The 23,979-nt window shown below is 37.5% G+C and overlaps 1 protein-coding gene across 10 annotated transcripts in view; it reads left to right on the top strand.

The window, feature by feature from the left end:
• plekhg7 (pleckstrin homology domain containing, family G (with RhoGef domain) member 7) overlaps positions 1-23,979 on the top strand; it is a 44,615-nt gene that overhangs the window by 11,154 nt on the left and 9,482 nt on the right. For 2 of the 10 annotated variants that reach the window (NM_001328211.1, XM_087292214.2), the window contains 8 exon segments: positions 6,131-6,249; positions 7,807-7,844; positions 8,311-8,409; positions 11,532-11,678; positions 16,154-16,249; positions 16,339-16,440; positions 19,175-19,288; positions 21,987-22,161. In NM_001328211.1, coding sequence (NP_001315140.1) covers positions 6,131-6,249; positions 7,807-7,844; positions 8,311-8,409; positions 11,532-11,678; positions 16,154-16,249; positions 16,339-16,440; positions 19,175-19,288; positions 21,987-22,161 — 890 coding nt within the window. 10 annotated transcript variants of the gene reach the window in all.

Below are 23,979 nucleotides of genomic sequence, written 5' to 3'. Positions count from 1 at the left end.
TAGAATGCTGGATTCGAACCAGGTTCAAGATCGACCGCGCTAAAACATGTTGCCATGTGCTTTACGAGCAACGTCACCCACACTGCTGTCTGTTGCAGTCTTTAGTTATGTTGTCTCTGTCAATCAAACGGTGATGGGCAAGAATCACTCAACTAGCTTATTCCAACGAGGTGCTCTATTTGCACTTTGGCTAAATAGACACTCCAAAATCTGCATTTCCCCCCCCCCTCGCAGAGGCCCCAAGTGCGCAAGGGCCCCTGGGCCTGTGACCATAATGCCCATTGGTTAATGGTTGTGCTTATTCTCTATGAATGAGTGTGTGTGTTTTGAGTAAAACAAATATAAATATGCATATAAGACTCTTGTACGCATTTTAAATAGTCTATACTGTAAACTTATACAAAGATATAAATATAATGGGCATTTTATTAGACTGCACAACTCAGAATTATAGCAGATCTTTAAAATCTATTTAGTATGATAAAACAGCTCTGGGGCAACACAGTGGCTCAGTGATTAGCACTGTCGCCTCACAGCAAGAAGGTTGCTGGTTCGAGTCCTGGCTGGGTCAGGTGGCCTTTTTGTGTGGAGTTTGCATGTTCTCCCCGTGTTGGGTTTCCTCTAGGTGCTCCGATTTTCCCTACAGTCCAAAGACATGTGGTAGGTGAATTGAATGAACTAAATGCGCTGAAGTGTATGTGTGTGTGGATGTTTCCCAGTACTGGGTTGTAGCCAACCCAAGCTCATTCTGAAAATGTAGTCTCGCAGATGTTTCTGGAGACCGCGATCTATGTAGCCGGAGGTACGTATGGCTGCATTTCATTTTTTTAAGCAAATGCTACGGGGCGCTGTGACGCCGCTTCTCTTCGCATTGCTGGCTGACAGCTCACCTCAGTTTGGAGGGCTTTACCGCTGCAACCAGTTTGTTTGGCTAGCTTGTCGTGTAAGACCGGGTTCGAGCCCGGGGAAGAGCGATTCCAGAAATCAGGTAAGACAAAAACATAGTCCAAAAAATAAAGTAAACGAGTTCATAACAGGGCGAGAATGTGGTGAAATCCGAAAACGTGGTCAAAATCAGACGAGGACTTTTCTGTTTCTGGACGGCTTTTATAAATCATTGCTTGGGTTTAGAGAAGCCAGCGGGCAGGTGGGCGGGCCGGCAGGTCAATCGGTAAAACCGGTTGGGTTTAGTGAAGGAGGAGGAGGAAGGTGGGTCGGCTATTTGGCCGGTTGCCCAGTCAATCAGTCTGTCGGACAGACGGATCTCTCAACAGTCGCCTCTGGCAGCTTTATGTGAGAACAGCGCGCACAGCGGCCTCTCGCGGATTCGCGAAAACAAAAACTGCACAAATACATACCTACCAGGACGTATTTCGCGGTCTCCAGAAACATCGGACTAAGTTTCCAGAATGAGCCTGGGTTGGTTATGGCTGTAAGAGAATCCGCTGTGTAAAACGTATGCTGGATAAGTTGGCGGTTTAACAAATGAATCAATGAATCATGACTGGAAGAACCAGAAGAACTGCACTTATAAAATCTCTGCTGCTTTCGTGCTACATCGTCTCTCATCAGCAGTTGCTTCAGCATCTAGTTTTGCTTTCAACCTGTGCTTCATGCTACTAAGTGTTGAATTCCTCATCCATGATTTCTGCATGAGTCCCAGAGGATGTAATGAAGATGAAAACTCTTTATTCCACACTCAGTCATGGCATCATCAAACTACGCCTTTGTTTGTTGTGAATATATGCCCTCTAGCAGTAAAGATCACATGCTGTGCCTTTAATGTAAAAACAGACTTGTATTTATTTTGAAATTTACAGTGCCAAGCTCTTATTTCTCCCTCATACCTGCATCTGAAGATGTACGCGATTGTAAAACTCCATTTCCACATGTGACATACAGTAGCACACCGAGTCTCTGTAGAGAGGACGAGTATCTCAAAAACCAGCCCATCAAGTTGTGTGTGAAAACAGCATTGCCTATAAACCCTTAGGATTTTATGTCAAAATGAAACAGGGGAACTGAAGTGACCTATGCGGAACTACAGTATAATTGTTTAATTAAATCTAGTGAGGATAAAAATTGAAGAACAAGAACAGAAGAGACCAAAATGTGGCTGTTTACAATCTAGTTCTCAAATCACGTTTACATTTCTGCATTTTAAGACATCTTTTACATTCAAATCAGATTTAGTTTCACAAATGGATTCTTAATTGGGTGTTTTCAGATTGTACAGTATGTATTTAGTTTTGGTAATTGTAGTTCATTATAATTAGAATTAAGTTACATCAATTCATTAACACAATAATTGCATTCACAAGAACAGTATTTACAAGGACAGTAGTTACAGTAAAGCATTTGATCTTATCTGTATAAGGACAAATACATAAAAAGTATATATATTTATGTACATCTCTTCATTCAGTTTGTAATTAGTTTTATTGCATTGTGACTGTTTTTAGTTTTCATATTACGTTTGGATTTGCCTTGCAGGCAACGGAAATATTTTAAACCAGTAGGTTTACCTTTCATGTAGGTTTATCCTGTTTAAAGGTATAGTTCATGTCAAAATGAACATACTAATCCTCCACTACATTACTCATCCTCCACTTGTTCCAAATCTGTTTGTTTCTTCCTTCTGTTAAACATAAAAGAAGTTACACTGGAGAATGTTGAAAAAACTGTCATTTACCTCCTTAGTATGTTTTGTCTCTACTATGGATGTCTATGGCGGCGTTTTCCTACATTCTTTAGAATATCTTGCTTGCGTTCAACAGAACAAAGAATAAAAGTTCATAAAAGTTTAGAACCATTTGAGTGTGAGGAAAGGATGAGGAAATGTTCATTTTTAGGCAAACGGTCCCTTTAAAGCAGGGGTGCCCAAACTCTCTAGTATGAAGGCCCAATAACCAAATATCATCGAGAGCTGTAGGCCGAAGATAAATAAACTACTATTTTATTTACTATTATAAGTTATTTCGTAATATTTCGAAATAAATAGAAAACATCACTTTGAATCATAATAACTAATGAAGCATAACGTTTTAAATGAAAACTTATTACAATTAAAACAAACAATCAGGGCGAAGCAGTGTAGAGAGCAGTGTAGCAGTGTAAGTAGTGCTATCGCCTCACAGCAAGAAGGTCGCTGGGTTGCTGGTTCAATCCTAGGCTCAGTTGGCGTTTCTGTGTGGAGTTTGCATGTTCTCCCTGCGTTCGCGTGGGTTTCTTCTGGGTGCTCCGGTTTCCCCCACAGTCCAAAGACATGCGGTACAGGTGAAATGGGTGGGCTAAATTGTCCGTAATGTGTGTGTGAATGTTTCCCAGAGATGGGTTGCGGCTGGAAAAAACTTACTGGAAAAAGTTGGCAGTTCATTCCACTGTGGGGAACCCGTATTAATAAAGAGACTGAGCCAACAAGAAAATGAATGAACGAACATAAATAATCACATTTATAACACAGTGAAGTTCAATGTGGCTGTCATGATCACCAGCAATCATACCCTCATAGATGGCTGGAGAACATTCATTTTAACTTGACTACAATTCTGTCACTATACAGACTACAAATCCTGTCATGCACCACACACACACCTGTTCCAGTTCTCCTTTGATTACATACATACAGCTGGGAGCTGCTCTAGGACTGATTACAAAGACTATATATACAGCACACATACTAACACAGACTTTGCTGAGTCTTGTTTTATTGTTTGTGACATTATGGCACGGTACCCTTTCCTTGCCTTACCTTGCCCAGCCTTGCCTTGCCTTTCCGTGTTAGACCCTTGCTTTGTTGTATTGTTTATTCTTATCTGCTGCCTGCTTTTTGATCATCCGCTTGTTTACTGACCACGACTCTGGATTTGATCTGTTTGCCTGTGTGTTGACTGTTGCTTGCCTGACCATTCTCCTAATAAACCAGCATTTGCATCCGCACCTCCATTGTCAGCATCCCATCACATTACAGCAGCATACACTAGTCAGGCCGAATCTGCATTGTCCTCTATCTGTTGGGTGACAGTGTGTACTGTACATTTTAAACTGAATTACAGCATTTAAATTGAAACATTTAATCTCAGTTAGCCTTTTTTGTAGTTTAACAATAAAACTAACAAATAAAAGGTTAGATTAAATTTGAATTTACAATCTCTAAACCAGGGGTGACCAAGTTTTTTTCTTTTGAAGGGTCAAAATTCAAGCTTGATTGAGAGCTGTGCGCCGAAATTAAATATAGTAAACTGTATTACATTAAAGTTGCCATGGGTAATTTCATAATTCAATCATTCATTCATTCATTCATTCATAATATTTAAAAATAAATAGAAAAAAAACTTTAACCATAATTACTAATGCATTCAATTTTAAATAATTTTCTTTGAATTTCTGTTAAAGGCATTTTCCAATCCCTTCTAATCATTTCCCTCTGGCGAGCTAAATCAAAGGATGCAAAGGGCCAACTTTGGCCCATGGGCGCTAATTTAGTCATCATCACTGCTCTAAACCATCTCCATTATTCTCCCTCTCTTCTCAGATGGGATGACAGGTCAAATCAAAGGTTAGCATGGGCCTACTCTGGCCCACGAGCCCTAGTTTGGGCATCTCTGCTTTAATCACAACAAAAGCAGAAGAGGGAAACGAAATACAGTGGTCAGCATATATCCGTACACCCCTCACAAATCTATCTTTTAATTTGATATTTTTAATAGGAAGCTAGACAATATTATAGTTGTACATATACATTAGATTAGTCAGTACCGAAGCCAAATCTGGATAACGATACCAGTCCAAAAATTGTACAGCCAAATCTATATGTTATAGAAAAATATTAAATATTTTAAAAAATATGAATAGTGCTGTCGCCTCACAGCAAGAAGGTCGCTGGGCCGCTGGTTCGAACCTCGGCTTAATTGGTGTTTCTGCATGTTCTGCCTGCCTTCGTGCGGGTTTCCTCCGGGTACTCCGGTTTCCCCCACAGTCCAAAGACATGTGGTACGGGTGAATTTGGTAGGCTAAATTGTCCGTAGTGTATGAGTGTGTGTGTGTGAATGTGTGTGTGGATGTTTCCCAGAGATGGGTTGCGGCTGGAAGGGCATCCGCTGCGTAAAAACTTGCTGGACAAGTTGGCGGTTCATTCCGCTGTGGCGACCCCGGATTAATAAAGGGACTAAGCCGACAAGAAAATGAATGAATGAATGAATGAATGACAAATCAAGAGAAGCAAAAAATTTAGTAGAAATTTTGTAGGTTGTAATTTTTTTTTTTTTAATTTTTTTGGCTTGGATGTAATTGTATTATCTTTCAATTTCTAAATATGTTCGGTGACAAAAATGTTATTTTAATAAAGATATCTGTTAATAAATCTGTTTTGTTTAAATGCACCAAATATTCACTGAAATATGGATACTAATATTCATTTTCAAAATGGGGTGTACTAAGTTATGCTGAGCACTGTATTGTACATAATTAATCATGACTTCATTCCTATTGCTTGAGGCAAAAAATCAGGGTGCTGATTTTCCACCCCTGCTTTTATTCTTAACCACTGTATAACACCCTGTATCTATCAATATATGCCACTGCTCAGTGACGTGCACATTGCAATGATGTGCATGCAGAGTGCAGCTGATGCACGGTATGTTTTTGTTTATCATCTTTGCCAACACAGTTCCAGCAACCTAATAAAAACAAAAGCATGTTAGAAATGTGAAAATGGAATTTCTTTGATTTCCTGCTCAAACAAATCTTCCTTGAAATTTTGAGTTTAGCATGGTCAAGCTCTGCATAAAGAGATTACCACAGCACATTGGCCAATGTCCTCTGATTAATTTAGTGGAATAATTGTTTTCTGCGGTCTGAGGAGCCATTGTACCGTTGGAGTAAAGTAGAAATAATTTGGCACAGTTGCAGTTCACATGCAGATTTGTACCTTCTAAAATTGTTCGGCTTACGGTGAGCTCGTAAAAAAATACAAAAGCATACAAAGCAAATGCATCTCAGAAGCGATGCTCTGTGGTTAACCGACATTATTTCAGTGAACATCCATCATGTATGCTTTGAAAGACAGGCTGCCTCAGGGACCGAATGTTCTCTGAACTCACCTGTTCTCTTCTGCTGTGATTTCTCTCAGGCTGAAGGAGAGGAGGCGGAGCTCTGTGGTTGTCAGTCTTCCTGGATTGGATGTTTCCCCTGGAGATTTGTTTGTGTCCAATGGTGCGGCTGATATGTTGAATAAATCTGACTATTCAGGTTAGTCATGCCTCAGTTGTTGTTCTTTTATGACTGACATAATTTGGTGTATAGTAAAAGAAGGCATAATGTTTGTTTATTAGGTGTACTAGGTTAACCTGTTTTAAAGTTTCAGTGAAAAGTTTTTTAGATGTTAGTCTTGGAATTGTAATATATATTAGCTAGTGTGCTCCAAAACAGTGACAAAATTCGCATTTAGAGGATATAAAACTCATATAAACATCTAAAGCTGCCAGTTTGTTCACCTCATACTTCAGTTTCCCATCAAATCTTGACCAATCAATTGCTCTCTAATATCTGAAATGCCCCACCCCCTTCAAGATGCTTTCCTATTTGCATTTAATTTATTCTCAACCATTCTCTCTGGCAGAGCTGTTAAACTAATCACTTTTGGCTGTTTTTTTTTCAAAGGGGAGGAGCTACTGTATTTTCCACTCTCGCTTCGCGTTTCAGTCGAGATTACGTCAAACATTGAATGAAAATGCACATTTTAAAAGACTTCAGGGGACCTTTAATGTTGAAAAACACATAGATTTATATATATATTTAGATTGTGTAGCACCTCTATTTTCAGTTGGTCTGAAACCGAGTCACACTATCCATAAAGTCCCTCAACTGTAAATCCCAGAGAGCTCTGATTGGTCAGTTCACCCAGTTCATTGCGAAAGGCTAAATCAGCTTGTGTGACTTCTAAAGCAATTGTAAATACAAAAATACAAACATTTAATAATGGAGTAAAGTATAGGGATCAATTTTATGTCAATAACGATGATGAGAGTGTGGCATAGCAGTAATAAACAAGTGATAAATTCTTACTTCACGAGCCTATCACTATTTAATTTGAGAAAAACTTTCATTAAATAAATTTAAATGCAAAGTCGTCATGACAAACACACACACACACGCACACACACACACGCGCACACACACACACGCACACACACACACACACACACACACACACACACACACACACACACATATATATATATATATATATATATATATATATATATATATATATATATATATATATATATATATATGTGTGTGTATATTAGGTGTGTAAATTTCATCACAATACAATGTGATATCAATATTTTTAGGCTGTGATATTTTTTGATACTTCACAAAACTGCAATATTATTTCGATTCAATGTGAGCGAAATATCGATCAAAATATATCAACAATATATAAAATTTAAAAAATAGGTAAATTAATCAAGATTACCAAAATGTTAATTTTACCTTAAAATATGTATATGGCCATGAAGGAAGATAAATAAAGGAGATATCCATGTTTTATGTAAATAATTCATATTAGTAGTATTAGAGTTATTCGATCAATGTATCAATAAATATCAATTTATTGTTACACTGATAATAAATATGTAAAAAATATTGTATATAATATATATCCAAAGTACAGTAAATGTGCATATCTTATACATGAAGATACTTTACAGCCTAAAAAAAGGAAAACGCCATAATAAAAGAATTATTAAAAATGTGATTTAAACTCTTATTTAAACTTTATTGCACTGTTTTGTTTTACAGAAAAAAAATCCAAGTGGCCCTTCTCAAGACGTAGCACAGTAAGTGCAAATATTCTCACATTTGAACACTTCTGTAGCACAGTAAGTGCAAATATTCTCACATTTGAACACCTCTGTAGCACGCTTAGAGCAAATATTCTCATATTTTAATGCTTCAATACCTTCATGTCAATATCTCACCCATGACGTTTTGATCTGATGCCAGTTCTGTGGTTGTTGCCATCTGCAAAACCTCTGTAGTCGTTATTCAGATGCTTTGCATGATGTCTAGCACATAGTGTTCACTGACCCACTTTGAGCCAAATCAGATTTGAATGTACGCACATCCTCCCCTCCCTCCCCAATCAATTCCATTAACAGTAAACAACAACAAAACGGGCATGTCCAGCAGAGCTTCAACACGTCGCTCTCTCCAATCTGCTCCACAGTTTAATGCTCAAACACAAAGGGAGCTGTTGAGGGCAGGCCAGAGTGATGCTGAATTAATGTGAGTTCTGTTTTCCAGCAGACAAAAGTGAAAACTCGCAGTGGAGCTGACATTGACAAGTGTCTGGCTTCTGTTCAGGTGCCCGAATGGAGAGACACAGACTTTCAGACCTTTAAGGTGAGAGTCCAAAACGGATGGAGGGAAATCATTTTGAAAACCAATGGAGATCAGCTTCTGAGCACATTAGAAGTCCTTAAATTTTAAAAGGGTTTTCTTAATTACCAAGTGTAGAAAATAACAAAAAGTTCTTACCATGCTTTACAGTAAGTACATTGTTTGTATGACACGTTTTCTGAAATTGTCATAATTGTCCAGTATAGATAAACTAAATACATATGCTTAATTATCCATACAAGTACAGAACAGGGTTTATATTATATATGAAGAGTTCTTCTCTGATCTTTTATCACTTCAAAAATACCGTAATACTGAAACAAAAATGAAGTTTATATATATATATATATATATATATATATATATATATATATATATATATATATATATATATATATATATATATATATATATATATATATATATATATATATATATATATACAATATCTAACTGGAAAGACAAAAATGCAAGCAGAGTGTGATTCCCTACTTTTCCTTTTTTTTTGGTTTGTTTGATTAACGTTAATGACATAAAAAGCAGATTTTTTAGGTTTATTACACAAGAACTTTAAATGAATCTTACAAATCAAAATTCCCCCAACTGTGTACATTTACACAAAAGGTTAAGGTTAAGACAGTGAGGCAATGTAGCCTGGGTGAATGACTGTTATAAAGTACACTGTTCCCCTTGAAGATTTACCCGTCTTCTGGAATTTGTTTTTTAATATCAAACTTGCGAAGTCTGAACTTACAAGTAAAGGATGCAAGACTTTGCACTTTGTGCACTTAATATTGAGGAAAAAGCCCTAATCAGATCAGCAGCCATGCCTCAGTTTTCAGATGTCTCTGTTTTTCCCCATCCACACTGACAGGAAGCAGCAGTGTTTTAAAACCAAAACAGTCAGTTTCAAAATGCTCCATTTTCAGGGATCAAGCCATGACTATAGCAAAACTTATGTGTTTAAAAACTAAAATGTATTAGTGTAAACAGGGCCTTAGTTACCATCGAGTAATTTTGAGTTTTGTCTCTTTTTATGTTAAGCACAAAAGAAGATATTTTGAAGAATGCTGGAAATTAACAGCCACTGAAATCCATTGTTGGAAAAAATATGCAAGCCTTTGGCCCCGTTTACACTGCCAGTTAAATGTGACCCAATTTCGATTTTTTGCTCATATGTGACAGACTGGATCTGTTCTATGGCCGTGTACACACACACACACACACACAAAAACAAAAAAACGCATGCATTCGGATATTCAGAGATCGGTTTCAGGCCTCCTTCATATGCGTAAATAAATCAGCTATAAATCGGATATGTGACGATGCGACTGTCATGTAAACAGGCAGATCGGATTTATTGAGGCATTCCATTTCATAGGTTATAAAACTTGCGACAATGTGGTGTTTCTCCATGGTTTAATGACATAGAAGAAAGAGCGTGTGTGAAGACACCAACGACAACAACAGAGGAAACATGGAGGAAGAATGAAGTCAGTCGCCACAATTTGCTCCCACCAGACCTGAGACCTCTCTCATACCCACAAATTCCTCGGAAGGTTGGAGGACACCATATATAAACCATAGGTGCAAGCTGTGATGACGGCCCTTCCCCACCTCCGCCTCAAAATCATTTTAAAGTTGGGTGAACTTCTTGTTGTAACTTTTGCTTATTGGCGCTATTAATACACGCACTGCAGGCTACACATAGAACAACTTTATTCTCTCTAACACCAGTGCGCACACAGCAAAGGCTACATCTTCAACTACACACACACATCAAGGCTATACCATTACATAAACTGCATAGGGGTAAATCTAGACTGAACCATTCACTGCTTATACTACACTTCGCATATTTTGCAGAGCTAAAAAACAAGACAATTTCTTCCATCTTGGCTAGTGTGGCACAGATGCTAGAACCTGCCTTCATGCATGCGCCACATCGTAAAATGAATGGCAAGTGTAAACACATGAATTAGATATGGGTCACAATTAAAACAACGTGTAAACGGACAGGCAAAAAAAAATCTGATCTAGGCAACAAATCAGAATTGGGCATCAAGACGTGACAGTGTAAACGGGGTCTATGACTACCAGTTACCAACATTCTTCAAGAATTTATTTTTTGGTGAATTATTTTACTATCAAAAATATTATTGTTGATTGTGTGTGCTTGTGTGTGCGTTCAACAAAACAAGAAAAGTCAAACAGGTTTGGAACAAGTTGAGGGCGAGTGAATGATGACAAAACTTTCATTTTTAGGTGAACTATGTTTATGTGTATACAGATATTATGAATAATTCTGTGTGTATCTGAGCGCTTAAGCGTAGTAATTTCTGGTCCCATGGTGACATTATAGGTGTGTCTTTTTTCCAAGAATTTCCTGCATTGCAAAATAAAACTAAACTGAAAACATCAAATGCACGTGTTCTCCTTCCAAACAATGCACACCAAAACTGCTGTACAGTTTAAGTCAGATTTATTAGCCCCCCTGAATTATTAGACCGCCTGTTCATTTTTCCCCCAATTTCAGTTTAATGGAGAGCAGATTTTTTTTTCAACACATGTCTAATCATAATAGTTTTAATAACTCATTTCTAATAACTGATTTCTTTTATCTTTGTCAGGATGACAGTAAATAATATTTGACTAGATATTTTTCAAGACACTTCTATACAGCTTAAAGTGAAATTTAGAGGCTTAACTAGGTTAATTAGGTTTACTAGGCAGGTTGGGGTAATTAGGCAAGTAAATATTGTATAAGGATGATTTGTTCTGTAGACTATCGAAAAACAATTTGCCTAAAGGGGCTAATAATTTTGTCTTTAAAATTGTGTTAAAAAAATTAAAAACTGCTTTTATTCTAGCCGAAATAAAACAAATAAAACTTTCTCCAGAAGAAAAAATTATTATCAGACATACTGTGAAAGTTTCCATGCTCTGTTAAACATAATTTGGGTAACATTTAAAAAAAATATTCAAAGAGGGCTAATAATTCTGACTTTAACTGTATCTTATGTAAAACTACAAAATAATTTGCACAAATAATAAAGAATGGAACCTGAGTGTTCCACTCCATAGAATTTTTCCTTAAAATATTAATGTTCTTTCTCCTTTTTCAGGATATGTCTTTAGTGGACTTTTTGCAAGGGCGCTCTGAGCTGAAAGCAGCACAGCATCCAATGACATACAAAACACAAGAGGCCATTTGGGAACTTTTCACCAGCGAATGTGTCTATTTCCTCGATCAGCTCATGGTTTTAAAAGAGGTGTGAACTCGATGCTTTCAGAGTAATGCAATGGAATGTCCTTCTGTCAAGCATGTCAAAAATACAGTACAGTAGCGGAAAAGTACTAGCAACACATTAGCTAACACATAGGCCTGTCACATTAATAAATATATTGACCCATCCCGGAATACATGGATATGACCTCAATCATTTCTGGTGACACGTTTTCCTGAAAACTATTGACGGTTTGAAAGATGTTTCCTAATGAGCTGTTTTGAAGCTGCAATCGACTTGCAGAAAAGAACCAATATAAAATAGCCATGTTTCCATCTAAGATGCGAAGTAAATTTAAGTTCAAGTCTGGAATATCGTATAAAACATTTGGGAATAAAGCATCGTTTCCATCCAACGAGTCCAAGAGAATAAAATTGTCACTTGCTGATATCATTCATTCATTCATTTTCTTTTCGGCTTAGTCCCTTTATTAATTTGGGGTCACCACAGCGGAATGAACCGCCAACATATCCAGCATGTTTTTACGCAGCGGATGCCCTTCCAGCCACAACCCATCTCTGGGAAACATCCACACACACTCATTCACACTCATACACTACGGTCAATTTAGCCAACCTGTACCGCATGTCTTTGGACTGTGGAGGAAACCGGAGCACCCGGAGGAAACCCATGCGAATGCAGGGAGAACATGCAAACTCCACACAGAAACGCTAACTGAGCCAGCCGAGGCTCGAACCAGCAACCTTCCTGCTGTGAGGCGACAGCACTACCTATTGCGCCACTGCGTCACCCACTTCCTGATATACTGACGCCAAATATGAAAAGATAAATGAAAGTTGCTGAGTTAGATGAAGGCCTTTTTTCGTCTTACTTGCGCAAATAATGATATGTGCTCTTGGCACCTGCTCCACTACATTTAGCCATGTTTTTTAGTTAAGCATCTTCCATTCATTATGCTTAATAGTCCATGGTTTGTCATATCCTTTAAGGATCATCTCCGCTTGCACTTGGAAGATTTGCACGTTCGGCCGATGTTCTATCAAGAATGGTCGTCACTTCTTTATCATATACAACATTTAAAAATGTTCTAGCTCAACATCCACACAAACATACAGTGCCTGTCACTTTCCACCATTTTAGTTATCATATAATTTTTTTAAGCAAAATCATGTGACTTTTTTTGATGCGCATGCTGGAATTTATGTGGTAAATGCATTTCTATTGTAGTTTTTGCAAATTTTTTTCGTATCGGATAAAAGGTGTATCATACTAAATTGTGCGCATTTATAAAATGTATAAATTTTTTTATGTGATATTCCAAAATGTGCATAAATGTAGGTTGATGGAAACGCAGCTAATGATGCACATTCACCAATTACGTTAAAGCTATTTTAAAAGGACATTTACATTCTACATGACTGGTGTCAAAGTTTATATTATGATATTTAAATAAGCTTAACTGAACACTCCACTGTTTTTTTTTTTTTTTTTTTTTCGTAAATAGGCTCATTTTATAAGTCATGTAGAGTTAATCGGTTGAGTTTTGCCATTTCTGAATCTATTCACCTGATCTCTGGGTCTTTCTGGAGCACTTTTAGCTTAGCTTAGCATAAATCATTAAATCGGATTAGACTATTAGCATCTCACTCAAAAAAATGTATTCAACTACAATTTCATTTAAAGCTGGACTTTTCTGTAGTTACATTGTACACTAAGCAGATGGACAATAAAAGTTGCTATTTTTTTAGATTTATATGGCTAGGAACTATACGACTGCAAAATTCCTTGCTAATCCAACAGGATGAAAGAATAACTAGCCATATCAGCAGTAAAATATCAACTTTTCATTTTCCGTCAGTTTTAGTACACAATGTGACTACAGAAGAGTCATGCTTTAAATAGGAAAATGATCAAAACTCTTCTCGGTCGAGATACTAATGGCTAATGATTCAATTATCTATCATTTAAGCTAAGCTAAAAGTGCTCCAGACCTGGATATGAATTAAATAATAGTAAAACTGTTTAACTCTAGTCAACTTGTAAAAAAAACATTTTTCCAAACAAAATATTGAGCGATTCTTTAAGAATGAGAAGTCATACATACAGCTTAAATTAGGGACCGAGCACCGAAACGGTGCGTAGGCCCTATTGGAATTGCTCAGTTTATTATTATTATTATTATTATTATTATTATTATTCTTCTCTCCAATGAATCGCGATTTAGAGGGGCTAAACATGCCCGAAAACTCACGCAATTTTGCACACGCCTCAGAAGTGGCGAAAATTTACGTTTATTATGGGTCTCGGAAGTGGGTGTGGCAAAATGACTCGACAGCGCCACCTAGAAAAATTAAACGGACGAGCCCCCGATCTACGAATCACGTACATGCACGAAAATTGGCACACACCTCAAACATGCCAAAACATACAAAAAAGTCTCTTGGAGCCATATCTCAAACCCAACAGGAAGTCAGATATTTTTCACTTCCTGCGGCGAAAAAGTGCCGTTTTTGCCATTTCCAGGTGTTGTACTTTAACGAACTCCTCCTAGGGATTTTATCCGATCGACACCAAAATTGGCTTTTGTCATCTAAAGGCCTTGGCGATGTTAAATTGCGAAGCTTTAGAGTTTTCGTCAATGGGCGTGTCCGTGGCGGCCTCGCAAAGTTTGACGATTCGCGACAAAACAGGAAGTCGTTATAACTCAGGCATGCATTATCAGATCTGCCTCAAAATTCACACGTTTAATAACAGTCCTGACCTGAACAAGTTTACATGTTAATATCCAGATACAGTCACAGCGCCACCTGCTGGCCACAGGAAATGACATGTTTTACAGAGTAACAAACTCCTCCCACAAATTTTATCGCATCAGCACCAAAATTGGGTAGTGTTATCTAAAAGCTCTAGCGATGATATATTGTGAAGATCTAGAGTTTTCACAGAGGGGTGTGTCCGTGGCGGCATGACAAACCTCAACGCTTCGCCATTGACCAGGAAGGCTTTATAACTCAACCACACAATGTCCGATCTGCCTGAAACTTCACATGGTTGATAAAAGTCCTCTCCTGAACACATCCATATAACAATATTGTAGTGGGCGTGACAAAACGACTCGACAGCGCCACCTAGAAAAATTAAACAGACGAGCCCCCGAGCTACGAATCACGCACATCCACGAAAATTGGCACACACCTCAAACACGCCAAAACATACGAAAAAGTCTCTTGGAGCCATATCTCAAACCCAACAGGAAGTCGGATATTTTTAACTTCCTGCTGCAAATAAGTGGCATTTTTGCCATTTCCAGGCGTTGTATCTTAACGAACTCCTCCTAGGGATTTTATGCTATCGACACCAAAATTGGGTTTTGTCATCTAAAGGCCTTGGCGATGTTAAATTGCGGAGCTTTATAGTTTTTGTCGATGGGCGTGTCCGTGGCGGCCCCGCAAACTTTGACGATTCGCCACAAAACCGGAAGTCATTATAACTTAGGCATGCATTATCAGATCTGCCTCAAAATTCACATGTTTAATAAGAGTCCAGACCAGAACACGTTTACATGCCAATATCCAGATACAGTTATAGCGCCACCTGCTGGCCACAGGAAATGTCATGATTTACAGAGTAACAAACTCCTCCCACTATTTTTTTTTGTATCAGTACCAAGTTTGGTGGGTTGTTATCTGAAAGCTTAAGTGATGATATTTTGTGAAGGTCTAGAGTTTTTGCAGAGGGGCGTGTCCGTGGCGGCATGACAAACCTCAACGCTTCGCAGTGGAACAGGAAGTCCTTATATCTCAACCACACAAAGTCAGATCAGCCTGAAACTTCACATGGCTCATAAAAGTCCTCTTCTGAACACATCCCCAAAACAGTAATGAGTCAGTCATAACGCCACCTGCTGGCAGAAGGTAGATAGGCTTATAACTCAGCCAAACAACATCCGATCTGCCTGAAACTTCACATGGTTGTTTAAATTCCATTACTGAAGGCATCTACATGCCAATCTTAAGTCACAGTTATAGCGCCACCTGCTGGCAGATGGTAGTTTGCATTATAACTCAACCACACAAAGTCCGATCTGCCTGAAACTTCACATGGTTGATAAGATTCCTCTCCTGGTGACATCTACATGCCAATCTTAAGTCACAGTCATAGCGCCACCTGCTGAGAGGAGGAGGTTTGGCATAAATCGGTGATTTTCTCCGATTTTTTTAAACATATCGGCTTAAATTATTACTGTTCGCTGTTCTCTGTCATCCTGAGGCCACCGGGTGGCGGTGAGCCCGGGTGCGAGGTCCCTATCATCGCTGCTTGCAGCTTTAATTATTATTGTTGTTGTATAATCAATGCCTTAAAATTGTCTTAAAAGCAAAATAATATTACTTATCACAATTATTTCTCTCACAAATTGTCACACGAGAATTAATTATCTTGACAGACCTGCTAACACATTTGATCGCTCTCTAATATGAAGTGTTTTGTTTTTGCTGTAGGTGTTCTTGACCACTCTATCAGACTTGCAAACGAGACAATGTCTACAGGACATCGACTCCTGGAGGCTCTTTGCAAATCTCAATGAGCTTTGTTTGGTAAGAAATTAAGGAGGATAATGTAACTGTAAATGTATTCAAACTGTGTTGATACAGTTTTTATTACTTCTTCTTCTGCTGTATAACAGGTCAGCTTCGGCTTCCTTACTAGTTTATTACGCGTCATTAAGGAGATGTGGACTGACCCGGACAGCTGTAGTACTCAATCTCTTCATGACCTTTTCAGAAAGGTAAGTTACCACAGGTATTTTAACATACGAGAATGTCACAAGTTAAGCGAGGATCCAGTTTATATACTGTATAAAAAGTATGGTCAAAACAGGCAGGGTCGAAAAACAAGCACACAACAATGTCCAGATGTGATCCACAAGAGAAATACAAATATCAATGCACCGCAATAACAAGTGTACGATCCATGTCATTTACATTTTACATTTAGTCATTTAGCAGACGCTTTTATCCAAAGCGACTTACAAATGAGGACAAGGAAGCAATTTACACAACCAAGAGCAACAATGAATAAGTGCTATAAGCAAGTTTCAGGTCTGTAAAGTCTAAGAAGGGAAGTATTAGTAGTATTAGTTTTTTTTTTTTTTTTTGTACAAAAATCCATGTGCACTCAACAGCTAGAATAAACATAGGGTCATTCTGAAAATGTAGCCCTATATACATTTCTGGAGATCGTGAATTATGTAGCCATAGGTACATATGGCTGCATTTCATCTTTAAAACGAATTATACGGGGTGGTATGGTGCTTTTCATTTTTGAGTTTATCAGCTGAACGCTTACTTCCATGTAGACGGCTTTTCCGTTGTTACCAGTTTGTCCAGTGGGGTTTGAGTCACCTTGAGTTTGAGTTCGGTGCTTTTGAAAACACTATCGGTTGGGTTTAGGGAAGGAGGAGGGTGGGTCAGTCGATCGATCAGTCATTCAGACGACAGTGGCCTCTAGTGGACTTATGCGAGAAGAGCAGGCACAAATGTGTGGAGTCAATCTAGGGCCATATATAATTGCAAAATAAAAGTTTTGCAAACAAAAAAGTATTAAGCAAAAAAAATTATTTTTAAGGAAAAAAAAATGCTAACAAAAAAAGAACTGCAAATACAATTAAGCAGTGCAAAAAAAAACTAAAATATTTGCAATTAAAAAAAACCTAAAACTATTTTTGCAAAACATTTTTATAGTATTGCCTTTCCAGCCATTTGCAATGGTCATTTTGATTTTCTATTTAGTCAACCATGAGTTTGCGAGGCTGTTTTCACTTTGCACTGCACGTTTCACTTTGTGGCCCTGATTTTACAAGAGGGCGGAGTCCAGGGAAGTTGGGCGTTTATGGTAAGCTCGGACCTGCCTCCATTTAAGCGACATCACCACCTGGAAACAGAGTATCGGAAATTTGAGATCTGAAATAGCATACACGACCTCTAATGGATTTGTAAAAACAAAAACCGCAAAAAAAAAAAATGTAGCTCCTGGGATGTATTTTGCACTCTCCAGAAATGTATATAGCATTACGTTTTCAGAATGAGCCTAAGTTGACTAGAAAATATCCATAATTCATTGTGAGAGTTTGCACACTGAACGAATTTTCTAAGTTAATTTTACAAAAATGAAGCTTCAGTGAAAATAAAATTAGGGATGAAATAATGTTGTGTGGACATATATTTATGTATAAATTGAAACAACACACTTATCTTCACCTGTATTTATTAAGACATACAAATGATTGCCCTAAATTGTATTATATATGAAATGTTTGAAAACGTCTTTGCTGACAAATGGACAGTTAGAGATTTTTAGTTCACTCAAAAATTCAATTCACTCACCATTTACTTTCCCTCATGTGTTTCTGACCTTTTATAAGTATATTTTTGTGTTTCCAACCCTCTCTGAGTATCTTTTTTCTGACTGAACACAAATGAAGATATTGAAAAAAATGTTGTTATTACTAATGGATATCCATAATAAGGAAAAAATATGATGCAAGTCAATGGTCACCGGTTTACAGTTCTTCAAAATATCTTAGGTCACTTTATTTTGATGGTCCGTTTATTGAATTTAAGTTACACTACAGCTTGTTCTCATTAGATTATAATTAGACTGTTAGGTTGGGGTTGGGGTTAGTGTAAGTTGACATGTACTTGCAAAGCATTTTATAGTCAGTTAAATGTCTGTTGAAGGAGCAGTATCAACAGATATTGAGCAGATAGTCTACTAATACTCAAATGGACCATCAAAATAAAGTGTTACTATATCTTCTTTTTTGTTCATCAGAAGAAAGAAATTCAAATATGTTTGGAACAAGTAAAGGGTCAGATGATGAATGAAATGATGACAGAATCAAGATTTTTGAGTGAACTATCCCTTTAAGGAGTCCAATATTATTTACAATATTGAATACAAATTCTCCATCGTTTCTAAAATAAAACACATATGAGGCCTTTACTCTGAAAACACACTATTAAAGGCAAATCCAGAGAAGTAATGAGACCTTTAAAATGGCATCTTAAATGTTTCCAGAACTGTACGTGTACATTAGTCTGTTGTATGCTCGTCATCAATTTTGCTCAAACAGGACACATTATAATATACAGAAGACAAAAAACATTTTAAGTTGAATTACACATCATTTTTGTGATGCATAGAAACACCTTTTCATCTCTGATGCTTATGTAATGTACAGTAAAACTCATCCAATGTAAAACATAAAAGCAAAGTCGCGTTCAGTGACCTTTAAATGTAATATATAACTGCCCAATCACACACACACACAGACCTAAGCCCTGAGCAATTTTGTGCTTACACAATGTATTATTATATTAGCCAGTTAGCAAATGATTGTTCTAGAAAATAAAAAATAAGCAGCACTAATCTATTATTCTTTATTTGCTGAAAAATAACAGAAGGTTTTCCTCTATTGTCCTCATCTGATCCCTCTCCCATATTGACTGTTGACTTTGCAGGCGTTCAGTGAAAGCATTTGCCATTGTCTCCAGAAATACTGCCTGAATTACAGCACGGCCATCCTTTATCTGGACAGCCTGAAGCTGAGAGAGGACTTTGGCTCTTTCGTGAAGGTAACTGTGGTTTGATATGGTAAATCAGGGCTTGGTCTCATCATACTGACAAGATCCAGGGAACAGGGCAAATGTTAGCACATGAGCCGGACGGTTGTCCAGGATCATTGGCTCTGACACAGGAACACGGTAACCGTGTTGACTCAGCTACTTTCCCTCTTGTGAATTGTTCCCTGTTGTATTCTTAAGCTGTCTCCACATCAGTTTTGGCCTGTCGCTTCTTGCTTTTCCACTCCGTTGCACTCACAGTGTTTCTGCAGGCTTTTAAATTACCTAAAAAAGGACATGTGTAGGAATATAAATTACAGAGCTTAAAAAATATTGTCTTGTAGGTCTTAATTGTCCTTTATTTATATTTTTGTTGTTGTTGTAGCTCTTCCTTTCACTATAGTCCAAATGTAGTTTGCTGTATAATGAATACAAATACAACACTGTCTATATATAAATATATATATATATATATATATATATATATATATATATATATATATATATATATATATATATATATATATATATATATATATATATATATGTATATATTTCTTAAGTGGGCAAATAATATTGACCTTAAAATGGTATTTAAAAACATTTAAAAACTGCTTTCATTTTAGCCGAAATTAGAAAAAAGACTTTCTCCAGAAGAAAAAATATTATAGGAAATACTGTGAAAAATTCCTTGCTCTGTTAAATATAATTTGGGAAATATTTGATAAAAAAAAGAAGTTAAATTGAGGATAGTTCACGCAAATATGAAAAATCTGTCATCATTTACTCCATTTGTTCCAAACCTGTTTTATTTTTTAATATATAAATATTTATTGTTTTTAGCATAAGAAAATAAACAATAACCTTAACCTAGAACAGAAAAAGTACAAAGGCCATTTCGCAAAACACAGAAAGTCAGACAAAACATAATCATCAAAAAAGCATAAGAAAAAAAAATTGATTATAGAGCCCCTATTATGAAAATGACCTTCCATGTAGTGTGTAACAGCTCTAAGTGAAGTGAAATATCCAGGTAAGGCTTAAATCTGAAAGTGCGCCGTGTTTAAATCTATTGATTCATCTATAAAAAAAAAAAAAAATCGACTCAAAGTGCTTCAAATGAATCGTCTTGATAACGAGTCCGGCGTGATGTCGATACAGAACTTAAGCCCCGACCATTTGCTGCCTGCCCAATCCCAAGAAAATTTAACCCTCCGGCCCCGCCCACAAACACAGTAGCAAGAAAAAGAACAAGAACAACACTCTAGCAGACGGCGGTTGAATCATGTCACGAAGACGCTGTGCCTAGCTGGATATTATTGGAAGTGTGAGGGAAAGTTAGTGTTATTTTCCCTACCCAAATATGAGGCTGTGAAGAGTCAGTGGTTGAGGTTTATTTTTGCAAAAATACCTCAGCATTATAGCCCAGCCTTGTGCTGTCTTCCTGTCATTTTTCTGACGTGTGCTACAGCAATCTACACACTTACAACAGGGGATTTGTTGGCCGTTTGTTAAAGGAAGAATCAGAAAAGACTATTAGTGTGTGTGAGCTTGACAGGAATTTTCAGTACACAGTTCATGAACACGTTTCATGAAGCCTCCTTGTTTTCTCTAGCTTGCAAATTTTGTATGTCATTGTGTTTTGTTACTTGTAACTGTGTGTACTGTATCTGGTTAAATCTTTATATTTTTATATCGCATCTAAAGCTACGTTGTAAACGCAATGCATGCCGGTTTGTTTGCGGATTTAAATGAGTTTGTGGGAGACCGGGGGTTAGGCTCGGGGGTGAGGTGTCTGAATAACACTGTTGAGAACCGGGTGCTGTGTACTGTGGTGTTAGTAACTGTACTATAAAGCGTGTTTCAGGTGGCCGCTGCGATCAGATTTAATACCAATGTTGGTGACTAGGGGGTTATGGGAGTTTTTCGGGAGAAATAACAAATCTGGAGGGTGGCGGGAGATGGGTCTGAAATACGAGAGACTCTCAAGAAAAACGGAAGTGTTGGCAGGTATGCTCACACATACACTATGCACTCTGACTACTTCAATATTGCTGATAAGCCATGGTGGGCATTTCTCTCTGTCTCACACTGAACGCAGTCAACCAATCGCAACAGTCTGTCATCAGTCCAATCAGCACAGCATCGCATTAAAGAGGGGTTTGGGAACAAATGAATCGCTGAACGAATTATACGGGAGTCGCTGAGATAATTAGGTAAAAATAAATGCATATTTTAAGACAATGAAAGTGTTTTTTGACCTTGCTTGCTTATCAGTGTAGTTGGGGAAATCCCAAACCCAAAATATGACCCTCTTTAATGCATAGTAGGGGCTATTTGAATATAATAACAGTGTCCGTGGGGTCTTAAAAACCTGTACAGCCTCTTTATCCTTTGTGTATTACTCCGCCCACATACAACCAGCAAAAAGCAGACACTACAGATCTAAAGTTTAAAAGATGCTTGCTCAGCTGTTTAACTGTCAGGTTAACTGTTTGGTATCATTCTTCAAAAAAAACTTTCTCAATGTTCAACAGAAGAAAGAAAATCAAAACGTTTTGGAACCACAATGGTCAACATAGTAAATGATGAGTAAAATGTAATATTTGGCTGAACTACACTTTTTAAAAAAATCCTAAATTTGACTTGCTGACAGAGGAACCTATTGTGTCTCCAAAATGGTTAAGTGTCAGTTTTATGTGTGGTGCAGTGGTGTGAGCGGAATGAGGAGTGCCGCAGGCTGCAGTTGAAGGATCTGCTGGTGGTTCCTCTGCAGAGGTTTACACGATACCCTCTGCTGTTGAAGAACATTGGGAAGAGGAGCTGCTCGAAGGCCGAGGAGAACACCATACAGAGCATCGTGGATCTGGTGGACAGAGCTATCTGTAAGTCCATTACATTACTGTGGCAAATCAAAGTAAGGATACAGTTAAATGTATTTGCTAGCCAACACCCATATTAATGTTACCATCAGTGCTTGAAGTTAGACGGCACTTCTGTATTTTTGTTTAGAACACCACTGTATGTTTTCTGCGCACTGCCACTTCTCATGTTGCCAATACTTTGACCCCTCACAGCGTCACGACACAGGTTGTTTTCATCTCCTCTCTTTACTGTACTTTCTGAAGAAATTATTAATGAAAATGGCAAATTAATGTTACAAAAACACCTACAATTTAAAAAAAGTTGTTACAATCCCTTGATGGGTTTTTAATTTTTTTTACTTGTGTGAAAACAGAAACCGGCCTACTAGTGATGTACGCGGGTGCTGCGTATAATCCGCGAGTCGGGTTATAAAAAAGTACATTACAATTAATTGCGGGTGGGTTGCGGGTGGATGTAGCGGGACATGGCAGTGGATCAGTGAAAAAAGCAGAGTGGGCTTTGCCGAATGGGAAGACGCCCAAAATAATGGATGAAGTGCAAGAATACTGTTTAAACTGTCAGTTAGAGGAGTCATCAGAGGAAAATCTGCTATCATTCTGGGAAAAACAAGATCGCTTATTAACACGATTGTAGCGCCTTGCAAGGAGAATCTTGTTCATTCCTACAACAAGCAGTGAAAGTGAATGCTCATTCAGAGCAGCTGCCCGCCTTTTGGAGGCGAGGTGCAATCGCCAGAATCCAGGCACAATAGATGCTATTCTATTTTTGCACAGCCAAGTAAAAAAAAGCCAAGTAAACATAACATAGCTGCCGTTTAAGCTGAAGTAGCACCCTTTTTGTAATCTGTTAAAGCTAAAATGTCTTATTTTTACTTTCTGTATCTATTTGAAAATGAAGAAAATGTTGTCTAAAGACAAAATGAATGTTCATTTAAAAACGTTTACGATTAACATATTATTTTACTATCAGAGATACGCAGATTAAAGCTCACAGGATCTGCTGTTAATATCCGTGCCTAGGGCGGCAGAATAGAGAGGGCGGCGTCCGCAACAAGCCGTGAATTTGGGTATCATTTCAGCTGATCCGTGCATCTCTACTGTCTACTTCCATTGAGCAACTTAATTGGGGATGCTAACAAACACTTTGGGACAATTTATCTCCCAGTATGTTCAATTGTATAAATTTTTAGGTTCTGGGGGGATGTCAATCCAGCCTCTCTCTGATTCCAGTGGCTCTGCTATGGTTGTAGAAATTAAAAAAATAAAAATCGACCCAAAACAAACCATTATGTGTGAATAGGATTGGCAATGAAAATTCGGAAAAAGTGGTTCGACCAGGATACTAAGAGCTGCAGAAATTAAAAAAATAATATTAATAATAAAATAAAATGTAGATTTTTAAAAAAGTGTTAATAAGAGATGTCCCACCTAAAATATTTGGTTGTTGAGCATTATTAGATTAAGTGCTTAAAGTCTGGAAGTACACAAACTGGAAGTACTGCGTGCTGATTGGATGTAGTAAAGTAGGCATTTCATTCATAAAGATGGAGAAAAGGATTTTGGTAGTTATTACAACCTAACACACCTCCTTGTATTTTTGTTGTCATAGCGCTGTCAAAACTGACAGTTGAAGGGGCGTGGTTAAATATGTTGGCCACGCCCAATACCTCAAACTGACGTAATCTGAGAATTGAACTAAAAACAAACAGAAAGTGCATTTTTAGATTTCAATTCTAGATTTTAAGAGCAAATTATATATTTTTTTCTTTATGACACGCACAGATGATTTGTTCACCAAAAATCTAGCAATGTGTGCTA

Source organism: Danio rerio, chromosome 18, assembly GCF_052040795.2.
Source record: "Danio rerio strain M-AB ecotype USA chromosome 18, GRCz13ab, whole genome shotgun sequence".
NCBI lineage: Eukaryota > Metazoa > Chordata > Actinopteri > Cypriniformes > Danionidae > Danio > Danio rerio.
Note: the sequence above shows the minus strand (reverse complement) of the source record. Positions and strands in the feature narration are given on the sequence as shown.